Source organism: Phascolarctos cinereus, unplaced genomic scaffold (assembly GCF_003287225.1).
Source record: "Phascolarctos cinereus isolate Bilbo 61053 unplaced genomic scaffold, phaCin_HiC Scaffold_7;HRSCAF=346, whole genome shotgun sequence".
Lineage (NCBI taxonomy): Eukaryota > Metazoa > Chordata > Mammalia > Diprotodontia > Phascolarctidae > Phascolarctos > Phascolarctos cinereus.
Genome location: NW_027556180.1, coordinates 66471341 through 66487050, shown reverse-complemented (window position 1 = coordinate 66487050; position 15710 = coordinate 66471341). Strand labels below are relative to the sequence as shown.

General features: G+C 45.1%; 1 protein-coding gene across 1 annotated transcript in view; it reads left to right on the top strand.

Annotated features, from left to right (window-relative positions):
• Positions 1–15710, top strand: part of SPEG (striated muscle enriched protein kinase) — an 81906-nt gene that overhangs the window by 43319 nt on the left and 22877 nt on the right. The window contains 10 exon segments of the mRNA XM_078147627.1: positions 2380–2538; positions 3109–3298; positions 3532–3755; positions 6934–7053; positions 9604–9708; positions 10570–10776; positions 12611–12734; positions 12925–13100; positions 14621–14733; positions 15060–15228. Of these exon segments, the coding sequence (XP_078003753.1) occupies positions 2380–2538; positions 3109–3298; positions 3532–3755; positions 6934–7053; positions 9604–9708; positions 10570–10776; positions 12611–12734; positions 12925–13100; positions 14621–14733; positions 15060–15228 (1587 nt within the window).

Sequence of the window (15710 nt, the reverse complement as noted above, 5' to 3'; positions counted from 1 at the left end):
GTGAGATTCAAATGAGATAATATACAAAGTGCTTTGAAAACCTAAAAATACTGTATAAAAAGCCAGAAAGTGAAGAGCTTTGATCGCTAAGCTGAGGGATTTGAATTTTACCCTAGAGGCAAAAGAGAGCCATAGAAAATTTTTGAGCAGGAGAGTGACATGTAACACTAATGCTTTAGGAAGGTTGTTTTGACAATGTTGTGGAAGATGGATTGGAGAAGGGAGAAGCTAAAGGCAGGGAGTCTAATGAAGTGACTATTGCAATAGTCCAGGTGGGAGGTGGGAAGGGCTTGAGTTGGGGTGCTGTCCAGATGGAAGGAGAGAGAGAGAGAGAGAGAGAGAGAGAGAGAGAGAGAGAGAGAGAGAGAGAGAGAGAGATGTGAAGGTAGGATTGATAAGTAATTCAGTATGGTAGGGGTAGGGTGCTGAGAGAAAGGGAAGAGTCAAGTTTTGAATTCAGGTGACTGAGGGCAGATTTAGGTGGGGGGAAACATTGAGTTCTATTCTGGATATGTTAGGCTTAAGTTGCCTGTGAGACGTCCAAGTGGAGATGTTCAGCCGGTGGCTGGTGATGCAGGAGTGGTGTACGGTAGAGATTAGGATGCATAGATTTAGGTATCATCTGCATAAAGATGGCCATTAAACTTATGGGAGCTGCTGGGACCACCAAGAAAGAAAGTGAAGGTATAGAAAGAAGAGACCCTTGGAGGACAGACCAATGGGTAGTGATTCAGCAAAGGACACTGAGGAGTAGTCAGATAGATGGATAGAAAGCCAGAAGAGGGCAGTGTCAAAAACTAGGGAGGAGGGGACAGTATACAAGAGAAGGGACTGATTGACAATGTCAGTGAGAGCAGTAAAAATAGTAATAACCAGCATTTGTAGAGTTCTTTAAAGTTTTCAAAGCACACTTTACTTTACGTTATCTCATTTGACCCTCACAACAACTCCTGTGAGGTAGGTGCTGTTGTTATCTCCATTTTACAGATGATGAAACTGAGGCAGGCAGAAGTTAAGTGACTTTTCCAGGGTCACTCAGCTAGTAGTGTCTGAGACAGGATTTAAACTCAGGTCTTCCTGACTCCAAGTCCCACATTCTATCCACTGTATCATCTAGCTGCCTGCAAAAAGGAGGAGGTGTGAGGAAAAGGCTATTGGATTTAGCAATTAAGAGATCATTAGACCTTGGAATGAGTATTTTCAGTTGAATACTGGATTGCATATGGCTGAGAAGTACATGGGAGGTGAAGAAGTAGACGCAACAAATATAAATGGTCTTTTTTTTTTACTAGAGGTTTGAGTGTGGAAAGGAGAAGAGATATGGGATGTTAGCTTGAGGGGATGGCAGGGTAAAGTGAAGGCTTTTAATAATGAGGAAGCCCTGACCATGTTTGTTGGCAGGTGATGAAGAGACAAGGAGAGATAGAGTATGAAAGAGACAGAGACAGAGACACAGAGAGAGAGAGAGAGAGAGAGAGAGACAGAGGGAGAGAGAAACAGAGAGACAGAGGGAGAGAGAAAATGATTGATGGAACAAGCTCCTGGAGGAGACAGGAGGGGACAGGATCAAGAGCAAAAGCAGAGGAAGGAGAAGGGTCACAAGGGAGAAAATGGGGGACAATGTAGAGAGCTTTTGAAGTACGGAGTGGGAGGGGAAACGGCAGCTCATGATGGATGGCCTTGATTTTCTCAGTGAAGTTGAAGGCATGATTCTCTGCTGAGAGGAAGGATGGAGGGAATAGTAGAGGGGAGAAGAGAAGAGAAGGTTTGAAATAGCCTTTTTTGGGGAGTTGGAGAGAGGTTGACCTGCAGCAGTGAGCAATGAGCCTGGTGCATACTAGATAACTTAACATTTTTGTCAATTGATTTTTTCTTGGTTGAATTGACTTCCCAACGCCTTTCTCTCAGGCTGAGCTAGGCTTTGCCCAAGGCCATTCTCAGAGTGGTGGGCTCCCTGTCCCTATTCTTTCCCTATAATGTCCAATGTCTGGTTGGTACTCTATCTAGCATGTTCCTTTTGGGAGGAAAGGAGACTTGGTAAATGTCCTGATGCCCCTGTTTCAGAGGACTCCTCTTCTAGAGACAGTTAAGTGGTACAGTGGATAGAGTGCTGGGCCTGGAGTCAGAAGACCTGAGTTCAAATCCAGTTTCAGATATTAGCTGTGTGACCCTGGGCAAGTCATTTAATTTCTGTCTGCCTCAGTTTTCTCAACTGTAAAATGAGAAAAATAATAGCACCTACCTCCCAGGGTTTTTTGAGGATCAAATGAGTTAATATTTGTAAAGCACATAGCATAATTCCTGGCATGTGGTAGAGACTTAATAAATTCTAGTCCTTTCCTCCTCATCTCTTTGCCTCCCTTCCACTCCTAAAACCAGATGAACTGACCTGCAGCGCCCGACTGACTGTTCGGCCCTCACTGGCACCATTGTTCACAAGGATGTTGGAGGATGTGGAAGTGTTGGAGGGCCGTGGAGCTCGGTTTGACTGCAAGATCAGTGGCTTGCCACCCCCCACCATCACCTGGACCCATTTTGGTAATGGTGCTTCAGTAAGATTCTTTTGGCAGCTGTCTGGTGGTTGGACTGGAGAATGATATCACCGCTCAAAAAACTTCTGTGGCACTCTAGTGTGGCTCCAACCTACTTTTCCAGCCTTATTTCATGCATTGACCCCTCTCCCCATGTTTTTCTTCCTTCCCCAACCTGATTGAGACTAGAACCTAGCTTTGAAGCTCTTCGGCCTTTAGTCTCCTGGGGTGATAGTGTGTGTGTGTGTGTGTGTGTGTGTGTGTGTGTGTGTGTGTGTGTGTGTGTCTGTGAGTATGTATTTGTGTATGTGTGTGGTGGGGGGTGAGGGAAGGGCATCTTCCCAGACTGTCCCCATCCCCCATTCCAGGCCTATCGCCCTCTTGTTTCACCTGGTTTCTTCCCCTCCTTGATTCTGCCATCACTCCTCTGCCTGCCTCTTTACTGTGCCCTCTACACCCTACCAATTCTGATCCATCCTTCTTTGCCTCTGGTTCCCTCAGTTCTCCCTCTCCCCTCCCCCTCCCCCTCCCTCATTTGGTTTCCTGGTCTCCTCATTCCACCCCTTCTGCTCCTCAGGTAACCCCGTGAAGGAGAATGAGAATGTGAGGCTGCGGCATGAAGGGGGCCTTCATTCCCTGCTCATAGCCCACGTGGGCAGTGAGGATGAAGGTCTGTATGAAGTCAGTGCCACCAACATTCATGGCCAGGCCAACTGCTCTGCCCAGCTCTACGTGGAAGAGCCTCGCTCATCCACCTCAGGTCCCAGGTATTTCCTGGGGCCCCAGGGGCAGGTTAGGGAGGGGGCCTGGCGGTACTGCCCACCTCCCACAAATACCTGCTTTAGCTGGAGTGCCCCCACCCCCCAAGGTGGAGAAGACTGGTTAAGACAGGGAGAGAAGCTAGTTCCCAGGAGCCTGTGTGTGAGGGGGGTGGTCTTTCACTCTGGTGGGCAGGGTGAGGTCCTGCAGTTCCCTTGAGCAGTCACCCCATTGATTATAGCTCCAAGTTGGAGAAGATGCCTTCAATCCCTGAGGAACCTGAGCAGGGAGAGCTGGAACGGCTGTCCATGCCCGATTTCCTCAGGCCACTGATGGACCTGGAGGTGGGGCTGGCCAAGGAGGCAGTGCTAGAGTGCCAGGTGGCTGGACTGCCCTACCCCACCATCAGTTGGTTCCACAATGGCCAGCGCATCCAGAGTTCGGACAATCGTCGAATGACACAGTGTAGGTATCTGGCATCCAGCTGGGGAGGCAGTGAGACCCCTTAGGTGGGGGTGGGAAGTGGGAGAGGAGGAGATGGAGGAGGGATGGGTGTCGCTTCAGGGCCCTGGTTATCTGGGCATATATTTCTTCCTACTGGAGGTTCTCTAACAACTTCTGTAAGCCCTCTCCTTGTCCTGTTTGCACACTTCAGCCAGACCCTTTGCGGCCAGGGTGAAAGACCCAACAGGGTAGAGGGAAAAGGATCTTAGACAACCAGAGAGCACAAATAATGAGGATAGGCCCCTAGAGTTTATCTTCACAGCTACATGCTGCCTCTCCCTTCCAGCTGTTCCACAACCTTAGGATCTACTCTTCTCATGCCACCCCATCTCTCATACTGCTACCTTGTACCACCATAGACAGGGCACAACACCCTCCTTTCCCTCTGTTGACTGTGGAGCAGTATACATGCCCCCTGACCTTGTCTATGACTCAGGGCCTGAATTACTATCTCTGTGCCTAGCTTTGAATTTTTAGGAGAGGCAAGGGGCTCATAGGGAAGAGAAATTTCCAGTAGGGGCAGCTTACAACTACAGTTATCTCCCTCTTCCATCTGTAAATTGTGCAGTTTTAAGTTTAGATAAATTCAGTGGTCATAGATAAAGCCATGGCAGGATGGTTATCAAGGGAAAAAAGGAATGCTGGGATTGGTGATCTTGACCTTTGAGACTAATTCAAGGAAGTCATGGAATTTCAACCTGGAAAGAATCTTAGGGAACATCTAAGGTAGCATCTAGGTGGCATAGTGGATAAAGCATGGGAACAGTGTCAGGGACACAAGTTCAAATCCTGCCTCAGACACTTAACCAGCTGTGTGACCCTGGACAAGTCATTTCACCACTTTTTTTAGCCTTTCTTTTTTAAAAAAAATAAATAGTATTTTCCCCTAATTACATGTAATTTTCAAAATTGATTTTTATAAGATTTGAATTCCAAATTTTTCTCCCTCCCTCCCCAAGACATCAAGCAATCTGATGCTATACATGTGCAATCGTGTTAAACATATTTCCACATTAGTCATGTTATTTCACCACTTTCTGCCTTAGTTTCTTCATCTATAAAATGGGGATAATAATAGCATCTACCTCTTGGATTGTTGTAAGGATTAAAGGAGATAACATTTTTAAAGTGTTCTGAAAATCTTAAAAGTGTGCTATAAATGCTCGCTATTAGGACTGTTGTTATTGTCATCGGCAGCTAGTCAAGCATCCTTGATTCATAAATGAGGAAACCAAAGCTTAGAGACAGAAAATGACTTGCCTAAAATCATCCAGGTTGTAAATAGCAGAGGCAAGATTTGAACTCAGATTCTCTGATTCCAAGACTAGTTGGGGCTATGTTGATTTGCATTCTCCCACAACACACCCCTTGGTAGCATTGTTAGAGACAAAATCCTCCACCTCAACAAACATTGGGCATCTGCTATGTATAGGGCATTAACCTCTATTTTGGGAAGGTAGAGCTATTTAAGACAAACTACCTGCCCCCAGCAGATTTCCAGCCTAATTGGGGAGATATGACATGTACCTATGAAAAGTGAACTAACAACCCAAGGCGATGCAATACAGTGAATTCGAAGTGGATAGATCGCCAAGCCTGGAGTCAGGAAGACCTAAGTTCAGCCTCAGACACTAGCTGTGTGACCTTGGGCAAGTCACTTAACCCCATTTGCCTCAGTTTCCTCATCTGTAAAAAATGAACCAGAGAAGGAAATGGCAAACCGCTCCAGTATCTTTACCAAGAAAACCCCAAATGGGATCATGAAGAGTCAGACACAGCTGAAAACAACTGACTAAACACAGCAGAGAGTATGAGAGGAAAGATCACTGAGTGCTAGGGGCAGTGACAGAAGACTTCATTAAGGAGGTGGACTGGGCCTTAGAGCAAGAAGAGAATGTCGATGTGTGGAGGAAGGGGTTTCCCCTAAGGTAGGGGTAATGACATGAGCATGATGCAAATGCAGAGTTAGGAATGTTTTCAGAGAACAACTACAGTGGACAGGTTGGAGTGGCACAGTGGGCTTCTGCAGGGGAGTGGTGGGAGCTTAGTCTGGAGCCAGCAGGGAGTTGCTCAGTTGTGGGAGCCTTTGTGGGCCAGGCCTGGAGTCTGGATTGTGTCCTGTAGGCGTCTGAGAGTCATTAGAAATTTCTGAGCCCAGGAGTCGTGTGTGCAGAGTTGTGTAATCTTTATAAGAGTTATCATATTTACCCGCTAGTAATGTGTGAGTTGGATCAGAGGGGAGAAAGACTGAGCAGAGGGAAGAGCTAGGAGCAGTGTGGTGCACTAGGGATAGCGCTAGACTTGGGGGCTATCTGAGGTGCTAGCCATAGGCTCTTGGGTAAGCCCCTTCGGCCCTCTGGGACTCAGTTTTCTCATCTGTAAAATGAGAGGGTTGGATAAGGACATCTCTAAGGTCCTTTCAGCTGTGACATTTTGAAATTCCCTAATTCTAGACTATTTTGGTTCAGATGTGAGAGGCTATGGGTTTGAACTAGGGTCATGGCTATGAAGAAAATATAAAGGAAAAGGTGTGAGAGACATCTTGGAAGAAGAATCAAAGAGATTTAGTGATTCACTGCTGTAGGGCGAGAGGGAGGGGGAGGGATCAAGGATGACTCCAAGCCTGGTGCCAGGGAGACTGGAGGTACTACTAACAGAGATAGAGAAATTGGAAGGGGCGGGGCTAGGGGGGAGGGCGGAGCATGGTAGAGAGATGATCATTCTAGTTTTAGGGATAAACTGTGTGACCTTGGGGACATTGGGCAAATCAGTTCTCCTTCCGGCACCTGATCTGTACAATGAGGTCATTTGATTAGACGATCTCTAAGGTGCCTTCCAGTACAAATCATGAGCCTTAAAAATCAAAGCTAGAGATATAGACTCGGGAATGCGTCTCGAGCTGGCTAGACCAGGGTTCTGACCCAAGGTAATCAGTCTTCTGCTCTCTCCGTCCTTCTCTTTGTCTTTGCGGGTGCCAGCGAAGGATTGTGGCTGATGCCACACCTTTGTCTCTGGGGCTTCCCCAAGCCTGACTGTTACTACGTTTCAGGGTCTCAACTGAGCTATGGGAATCCCAGCCTTTGTAGAGTCTCCCTAGCTCCCACCTTGTGTTTGTCTTTGTACTCCTTTCCCTCCCCAGACAGGGATGTACATCGACTGGTGTTCCCAATGGTGGGGCCACAGCATGCTGGTGTCTACAAGAGCGTCATTGCTAACAAGCTGGGCAAGGCTGCCTGTTACGCCCACCTCTATGTCACAGGTGAGGACCTTCTTTCTGACCACTGTCTTCCTGATGGTCCCTTCCCAGCCTGAGATCTGAGAATCCCTAGGTCAGAAAGAGCTGCCCCTTGGGGGAATTGGACTTTTGTCTAAAAGCTTCCTGTGGCATTCCTTTTATTTTTAGAAGGAGTGGGGGTTGGGGAGAAGAACTTTAATGGCATTTCCACCCCAGAATCAAATAATCAATAGGCAGGTGCTTATGCACCTCACATAGTGTTCTGTCCAGTGGCCTAGTAAGTTTGACTTGCCCTGAACTAGACAAAGATTATTTTTTTTCTTTTTCTTTTAAATAGTATTTTATTTTTTCCAATTACATGCATTATTATTGTTATTATTATTATTTTAATTAATTTATTTTGAATTGTCAACAATTACTTCCATAAGCTTCTGAGCTTCAAATTTTTCTCCCTCTTCCTCCACACCTCCCTCCCCGAGATGGTGTACAATCTGATATAGGCTATACATATACATTCCTATTAAACATATTTTCATATTAGTGATGTTGTAAGTAAGAATTAGAGCCAATAGGAGGAACCACCATAAAGAGGAAACAAAACTCAACAGAAGAAAACAAATAGCAAATAGTAAATTACATGCATTTTTAACATTCATTTTTCATAAAATTTTGAGTTCCACAATTTCTCCCTCACTTCTGCCCCGCCTCTTCTCTAAGATGGTAAGCAACTTGATGTAGGCTATATATGTGCAATCATGTAAAACATATTTCCATATTAGTCATGTTGTGAAAGAAGAAACAGAGCAAAAGTGAAAAAACCACACCAAAAAAAATGATGTGAAAATAGTATGCTTTGATCTGCATTCAGAGTCCATCAGTTCTTTCTCTGGCTGTGTATAGCATTTTCCCTCATGAGTGTTTTGAAATTGTCGTGGATCATTGTATTGCTGAGAAGAGCTAGGTCAATCATAGTTGATCATTTCACAATGTTGCTGATACTATGTACAATGTTCTCCTGGTTCTGCTCACTGCACTTTGCATCAATTCACGTAATAGGGATTCTTGACCTTTATTTGTGTCACTGACCTCTTAGGCAAGCTGATGAAAGTTATGGACCTCTCATCAGAATAATGGGTTTTTTAAAAATTCATAATAGAAAGAAATGATAAATTTTAGGTAGAGGCTATTGAAAATAAAGATGTATTTTTTCTATCCAAGTTCATGGACCCTCTGAAATCTATCCATAGACTGCTTGAGGGGGTAGGGCATGGACTCTAAGCTAAGATATCTTGGTCTAGAGTTAGCAAACTTGGGTTCAAATCTTGGCTCTGATACCATGTGACCATGGGCAAATCACTTAACCTGTTATTACTCTAGGCTAGACATATCAAATACATGCCCTAGGGACCACATGCAACCCACAACACTCCTAAGTGTGGCCAGAACCAGATTAAAATGTAATTGGGAAATATTTAACAAAATAAATAAAAATATAGAAAGACATAGGTAATATTACTTTTTTCATTTTTTCCTTTTTTTGAATAATATTTTATTTTCCCCCAATTACATGTAAAAATTATTTTTAACATATGTTGTTTAAAAATTTTGAGTTCTAAATTCTCTCCTTTCCTCCCTCCCCTGCCCCTTCCTAAGGCAGTAAGCAATGTGATATAAGTTATACATGTGCAATCATGCAAAGCATATAATATCACATTTAAAAACTAAGTCCATGTACAGCCTGCAGGGATCCTTGTACATGGTTTAGTGGTTTTTGAGCACCTCTCTAAGACTAAGTTGCCAAGAAGGGGCCAACCTGTATTTGTAGAGAGAGTTCCCTAGATTCTCTCTGGTCAGAGGACCAGTTTAGCTCAGTTTGGAGATGCTCATCACCAAGCTGGTGACAGAAAGTAGTCAGGCCTTGGGGGAAATGATGCAGAGTGAAATGAGCAGGGCCAGAAGAATAATTTCTATAATAGCAATAACATTGAACAGACAAACAACTTTGAAAGACTTCATAGCTCTGATCAATGCATCATCAGCCATGAATCCAGAGCACCGGTGATGAAGCATGTTACCCATCTCCTGACACAGAGGGGACAGACTCAGGGTGCAGAATGAGACATCCATTTTGCAGCATGGCCAATGTGGGAATTTGTTCATGTTTGTTCCAAAGGTTCTCTTTTTTTCTCTTCTCTATGAGGGGGGGGTTGGGAGGGAGAAAAAATAGATTTTTTTTTGTTAATTGAGAACAAATTTAGAAATTTGAAAAAGAAGTCAGACTACAGGAAGTTGGGTGATAAAAGTTTTCAGCCACAGAAATTCACAAAGACTGTCTACTAAGGCAGGATGATTGATGATGATGATGATGATGATGATGATGGTGGTGGTGGTGGTGGTGGTGGTATGGTGATAACTGATGTACCTATGCCTGGAATTTACGCATTGGTACTTGGATAGCCCCTGTGACTCTGGAATTCCTTCCAGGGAGATATGGGGTCTACTCTCACCTCACTGGAATTGAGATGTAGGGTCTACTCCCACCTCACTGGAATTGTTTCTTGATATGGCTTTCAGATTTAGTGCCTGGTCCTCCTGATGGGCCCCCACAGGTGGTGACTGTGACTGGGAGAATGGTTATGCTCAAATGGAACCCTCCCAGTAGTGTCGACATGGCCATTGGTAAGTCAGGGCTGTAGAGGGATACCAGGAATCCATGTGGGCATGTTTTGCCATAGGGGAGCATAGAGGTTTAAGGAGAGCCACAGGTGTTGAGTAAAGCTTGCTAAATGGAGTGAGAACAGAGGGGACAAAGGCTGCTAGAAAGGAGAACAGGGAGGAAGGTTTGGGTGGGTGAGACTGCAGTCCTTTTTCCATTCCCTAGTCCCCTCTCTTCCATCCCCACATCAGCTATGAGTTGCCACTGGGAGTTAAAGCTTAAGAAACAGATATTTCACTGCATCCAGCTGTTGTCAGCTAAACTACTGATCTGGGCCTTGGGCTGGGATGCAGAATATATGGGTCTCTATCCTGGACTGTCTGGGGCTGTGCTTCTGCTCTGTGCCTCAGTTTTTCTGCTTAGAGAGGCATTGTTGGCTGTGCTCACGTGATGCAACATGATGTTATAGAAGTAGAACTGGATTTGGAATCAAAAGACCTGGGTTCAAATCCTAGCTCTATAATTACTAATTGTATGGCCCTAGGCAAATCACGTAATCCCTCTGGACCTTAGTTTTCTTATTTATAAAATGAGGGGATTGGTTTAGATAACCTTTAAGGGCCCTTCCAGCTCTACAACTATGACTTTATGATCCTATGACATACTATATTTCCTTCTACTCTGGATGTCTAGTAACTGGGTCCTCGACCTACCACCTCTCTGCCCCTTATTCTCTAAGCCTAGTATAATAGCAGGAGTCCCTGTTTTCCCCAGGAGAGCAACAGGAAAGAAAAGCCTTGTCTAAGAGTTTTGGGGACTAGAGTGGGGGCAGGAAAACCTTCCTACAAAGAAGTCTCTTTTACCTTCTGCTTTCCTTCCATCAGATCCAGACACTCTGACCTACACAGTTCAGCACCAAGTGGTAGGCTCAGGCCAATGGACAGCTCTGGCCATGGGCCTCCGGGAGCCAAGCTGGGCAGCCATGGGGCTGCGCAAGGGGGCACAGCACATCTTCCGAGTCCTCAGCACCACAGTCAAGAGCAGCAGTAAACCTTCCCCAGCTTCTGAACCCGTGCAGCTCTTGGAAAGGGGTAGGTGGACTACTAGATGGTGGTATTGGGATGCTCTTGATCCTGGTGAATGGGGACAGGGTGGGAGTGGTGGTTAGAACCTGCTACCGGTGGTGTTGAGTGACAAGGGGAAAAGTGGTCCTAGATGGGGACTGAAAGAAAACCTGATATGGTAAGACGGGACTGGGCAGGGGGTTGTAATAAACCAGGAATCCAGGGAGGAAAAGAGTTGAGTTTTCCTAGCCCTACCATAGACCAAGCATTAGAACCTCCAGCTATTGTGATGCCTTATATGATTTCTACTTAACAGCACCCTACTCATCTTGCTGTGTCCTGTGTCTCATGCTGTCCCTAGCACCTGCCTAGGCCTGCACCCTACTCTTGGTTCTCCTAGATTCTCTTGGCCTAAGGGTAGAAATAACCCATTTCCTTCCTCTTAGCTCTTCTGAGCATATCTGTGCATATGCCTGTCAGGTATTGCCTATGGGTATTGTAAACCGCTAAGTATTTCCCTGGTGGAAGTCAGTGGAACTATGACTCAGTCCAAGTAGGGAGAGCTTTGCAGATATGGCCGCTGGGAAGACGAGCTCTGGAAATTGATGAGAGGAGACCCAGGAGGGGTACTAGCTTTGAAAGGCAAAATTAAGTCTTTCACAGAAAAAGCTTTACTAGAATTCAAGGGAGAAAAGGTTAAATAAAACATTGGTATGATATAGAATTGCAGAGCTATTGAACTTGGGAATCTCATCCTAAATCAGGGGTTCCTAACCTGGGGTCCCTGAACTTTAACAAAAAGCTTGTGATAATTATATTTCAATAGAACTGATTTTCTTTGTAATCTTATGTATTTTGTTTTATGCATTTAAAAGCATAATTCTAAAAAAAATTAAATTAAAACATTTTTTAAAAAAACTATGATTTTGAAAATAGGCTTTGCCAGACTATCGAAAGGGTCCACGACCCAGAAAAAGTTAAGAACCCTTGTTCTACAGTACAATGAAGGCTATACTCAGAAGCTGAGCTTCAGCTTTACCTTCTGGTTTTGTAAGCTTGAGCAAGACTCTGACCTTCTCTGACTCTCAATTTCCCTATCTATAAAATGGACCTAATACTTGTATTACCTAAGGCAGTTGAGAGGAAAGTGCTTTATAACCTATGAAGTGCTATGTAAATGGGAGTTATTGTTAATAATAAGATAGCCCTAATCTTGCTGTAAAGGTTGGCACAAGCTTCATGGCTGACTAGCTACCCCCTTCCTTTACCTACCCCCTTCTATCCAGCTTTCCTATGATCCCACCATTTTTCCTTAGGAAACAATCTCATTACCTTGTGTCTCTAATCCAGCTCCTGTCTCAGGTTCCTTCTGCCTCTCAGGGCTAGTCCCCTCCTGGGTCTCCTCTCATCAATTTCCGGGGCCAGTCGTCCCAGTGGCCATATCTGCAAAGCTCTGTCTGCTTTGGCTGAGTTTCCATTGCCTTCCACCAGGGAAATACTTAGCAGTTTACAACACCCACAGGCAATACCGGACAGACATATGCACATACAATTTGTACCAACAAGTGAAGGGTCTTTCTTTAGAAGGGTGTCACTTTATAGACTGGGTTGAAGGGGTAGTATCAGACCCAGTGTGGGAGGCAGAGAGATAGAGCACCAGACAGGGGGTTAGGGGACCTCAGTTCCGGTCCCATCCCTGCCTCTGTGCTCCTCAGGCGTTGAATCAGATGAATTCTCAGGCCCCTTCCAGCTCTTAGCTTTCTGTGTTTCTATGATGGATTCTTCTCTCTACTTCTATAGCTCTGGATAGACTCATGTGTTTTCCCCCCTCCTCACTCCATCTATTCTCCTGACTCTTTAGGCCCAGTTCTAGAAGAAGCCCCTGTTGTGCTGGACAAGCCAGATGTGGTGTATGTGGTAGAGGGGCAGCCGGTCAGTGTCACTGTCACCTTCAACCATGTGGAAGCCCAAGTCGTCTGGAGGAGGTACTTTTAACTACTGGCTCTGCTCCTCCTTACTCAGTGCATTCTCACCCCAGCCCTCTAGCGTGTCCTAGCCCCATGTAGTGGTCTCAACCCTACCCAATCTGTGCTCCCTATGCCTGCTCTGTCTCGGCTGTAATCCTCCCAGCCCTCATTGAGGGTGATCATTCCTCTCCTCTCTATCCCCTTCCAGCTGTCGAGGGGCACTATTGGAGACGCGTGCAGGAATGTATGAGCTGAGCCAACCAGATGATGACCAGTACTGTCTGCGCATTTGCCACGTGAATCGACGAGATGTGGGCCCCCTCAGCTGTACAGCAAGAAACCGGCATGGCACCCAGGCTTGCTCTATCACCCTGGAACTTGCAGGTGGGCCTAGGGTCCAGGGCTTACGCCAATACTTATCTGAGCCAGAGCTGCCTTTTAAAAAAGGGATTTTGCCAGCATTTAAGGGAAAGAAGTTGATTCAATTCTCAACAAAGCAAATAAAAGAAACTTTCAAAGCACCACTTTACAGCACACAGAAATCTTATCCTCACATCTCCCCGATCAGGCTGGCACAAGCTGCCCGACTAATATTTGTCTCCACTCAGATTCCACATCCCTGCATGCCTTCTACCCAGCTGTGCCCAAGACCAACCTCTGACTTCTTCTATTCAAAACTGGGGCTCCTTCTGGTCCCTCCTACTGGTTGTTGGTGTCAGTGCTTCGAGCTGCTAATGAGTTCATCACATTTGCAAGGCTCTAGCCAGACTGGTCCAATTCAGGTCAATTAAATCCAACAGATATCTATTTATATGAAGTGCCCACTACATATGGAGGCCTGTGCTAGACTTTGGGGAGATTAAACTTGAGAGTGCTTGTCCTCTTAGAACTCAGAAGGAGGATGTGATAAACACTGGCAAATAGAATACAAAATAATCCATGAAAAGTGCATTGTACAATAAAAGGTACAATCCAACGTGCTGGGTGGGCCTTTAAGGAAAAAGTATATGGCAGACTGGGGTAGGGGACAGGGGGCAGGGAAAGCTTCCTGGAGAAAGTGGAATTTGATTTGGATCATAAGGCAATTCAACAGGTGAAGTATATATATAAGGAACCATGTGAGAAAAAGCATGGAATTAATAGAACACCAGGGTATCTATATCTATATATAAATATATCCACACCTAATTGTATCCTGGGATGGGGAGAAGGGAGGGGGGAGGAAGAAGGAAAAAAAAGACAAAGTAAAAAGTATACAGCAGAGAACAAAAGAAAACCTACAAGGAAGCAAAGAAAAGACAGATAGCCTTTAACACGATGTGCAGTATTTAATATATAGGCTTTCTTGAAATAGAAATTTATTGCTATGTATTTTTAATCCTCTTTCATGTTCTGCTGTGCACATGACATGTTTTTTTCTTTTCTTATTTTATATTTAAGTTTTAATATTTAAATTTATGTTTATCATATATATTATATAGAATATATATTATATAGCATATATAAAATATATGATAAATGAATATGTTATATAAATTTATAATTTTTTATTTTTTTATTGTGTATTGAAGTTCTAGTATTCAATCTAAAATAAAAAAAGATTAAAAAATAAAGCACAGGGTAGGTTTGGGGGCTAAGCAAAGTCCAGTTTCGTGGGGCATGGGATGTGCGCAGCAGAATTAAGTGAACTAAAGCTGGAGAAGTAAGGTGGCACCAGATTGTAGAGGGCCTTGAATGCCAATGTTTATAGGTGATAGGGAGCCACCAAAGAGTTTCAAGCTGAGGAGTGATGTGACCCCCTCAGAGGTTTTGAAATATCCTATATACTGGAATAAATAGGTGCAATTTCCAGCAAGGAAGAGTCACCCCTTCAGACCCTGTACTGCAACTCCTTTGTGTTTCAGAGGCTCCACGGTTCGAGTCCATCATGGAGGATGTGGAGGTTGGATCTGGAGAGACAGCTCGTTTTGCCGTTGTGGTGGAAGGGAAGCCGCTGCCGGACATTATGTGGTATAAGGTGAGTGCGGAATGAAGGGAATGGGTAGACTCAGATAGGCGGTTGGTTCTAAGGGAGGACTGAGGGAAGAAAGATTGTGTTCAGAGACTAGAAGCAATCCTGAGAGGGCCCCAGAGGGATTATGCAGAGTGTGGATGTCCTTATTCCAGGGAGGCCTACAAGAGATGAGCCCTCTGAATGGAGCTGGCTTTCTGAAGTGGGGAACGTCAACCTTGGGAGGAAACTGAAATCCCTGTGGGGAATCAGGAACATGAGGGGCACAGGGGAGATGTGGGGCCTTGGGTGTGATTGGGGTGCGGGGGTGGAGGTGATCTCCTGCTCTACAGGAGGAGGCCCTATTGGAGGAGAGCAGCCATGTGAGCTTCGTGTATGAGGAGACTGAGTGCTCCTTGGTCGTGCTGAGCACGGGACCCCAAGATGGCGGCGTCTATACCTGCACGGCTCGCAACCTTGCAGGGGAGGTGTCTTGCAAGGCCGAGCTTGCCATTCGAACAGGTGACTGGGCTGGTAGGGTTCTTGCATTTGGGTTAGGGTGGAGGGGATACCTACTACCCCTTTTCCCCTAGGGACCCTGCCTTTCATACCTCCCTTTTCCCAGGGTCCACCAAGAAATCCCTGTGACCTAACAGTCCCTGTGCCCAGTTCCTCTATTCATAGGATCACAGATTTAGAACTAGAAGAGATCTTAGAGGCTATCAATTTTTTTTTTACAGATGAAGAAACTGAGGCTGAGAGAGATTAAGTGATTTGTACAGTGTCACATAAAATTAATAATTATTATCTAAGGCACTATTTTAACTTAGGTCTTCCCAACTCCAAATCCAGGGCTCTATCTTAGCCATTCTTTTCTGGGCCCCAGTGTCCTAATCCCTAGCTACTGCCCCCAAAACATTTAACCCCTTCTCTTTACCCAATCTGCCACTTCCTGGCCCACTCTCAACTTTATCACTTGCTCGCCTGCCCCTGTTCCTTTTCCC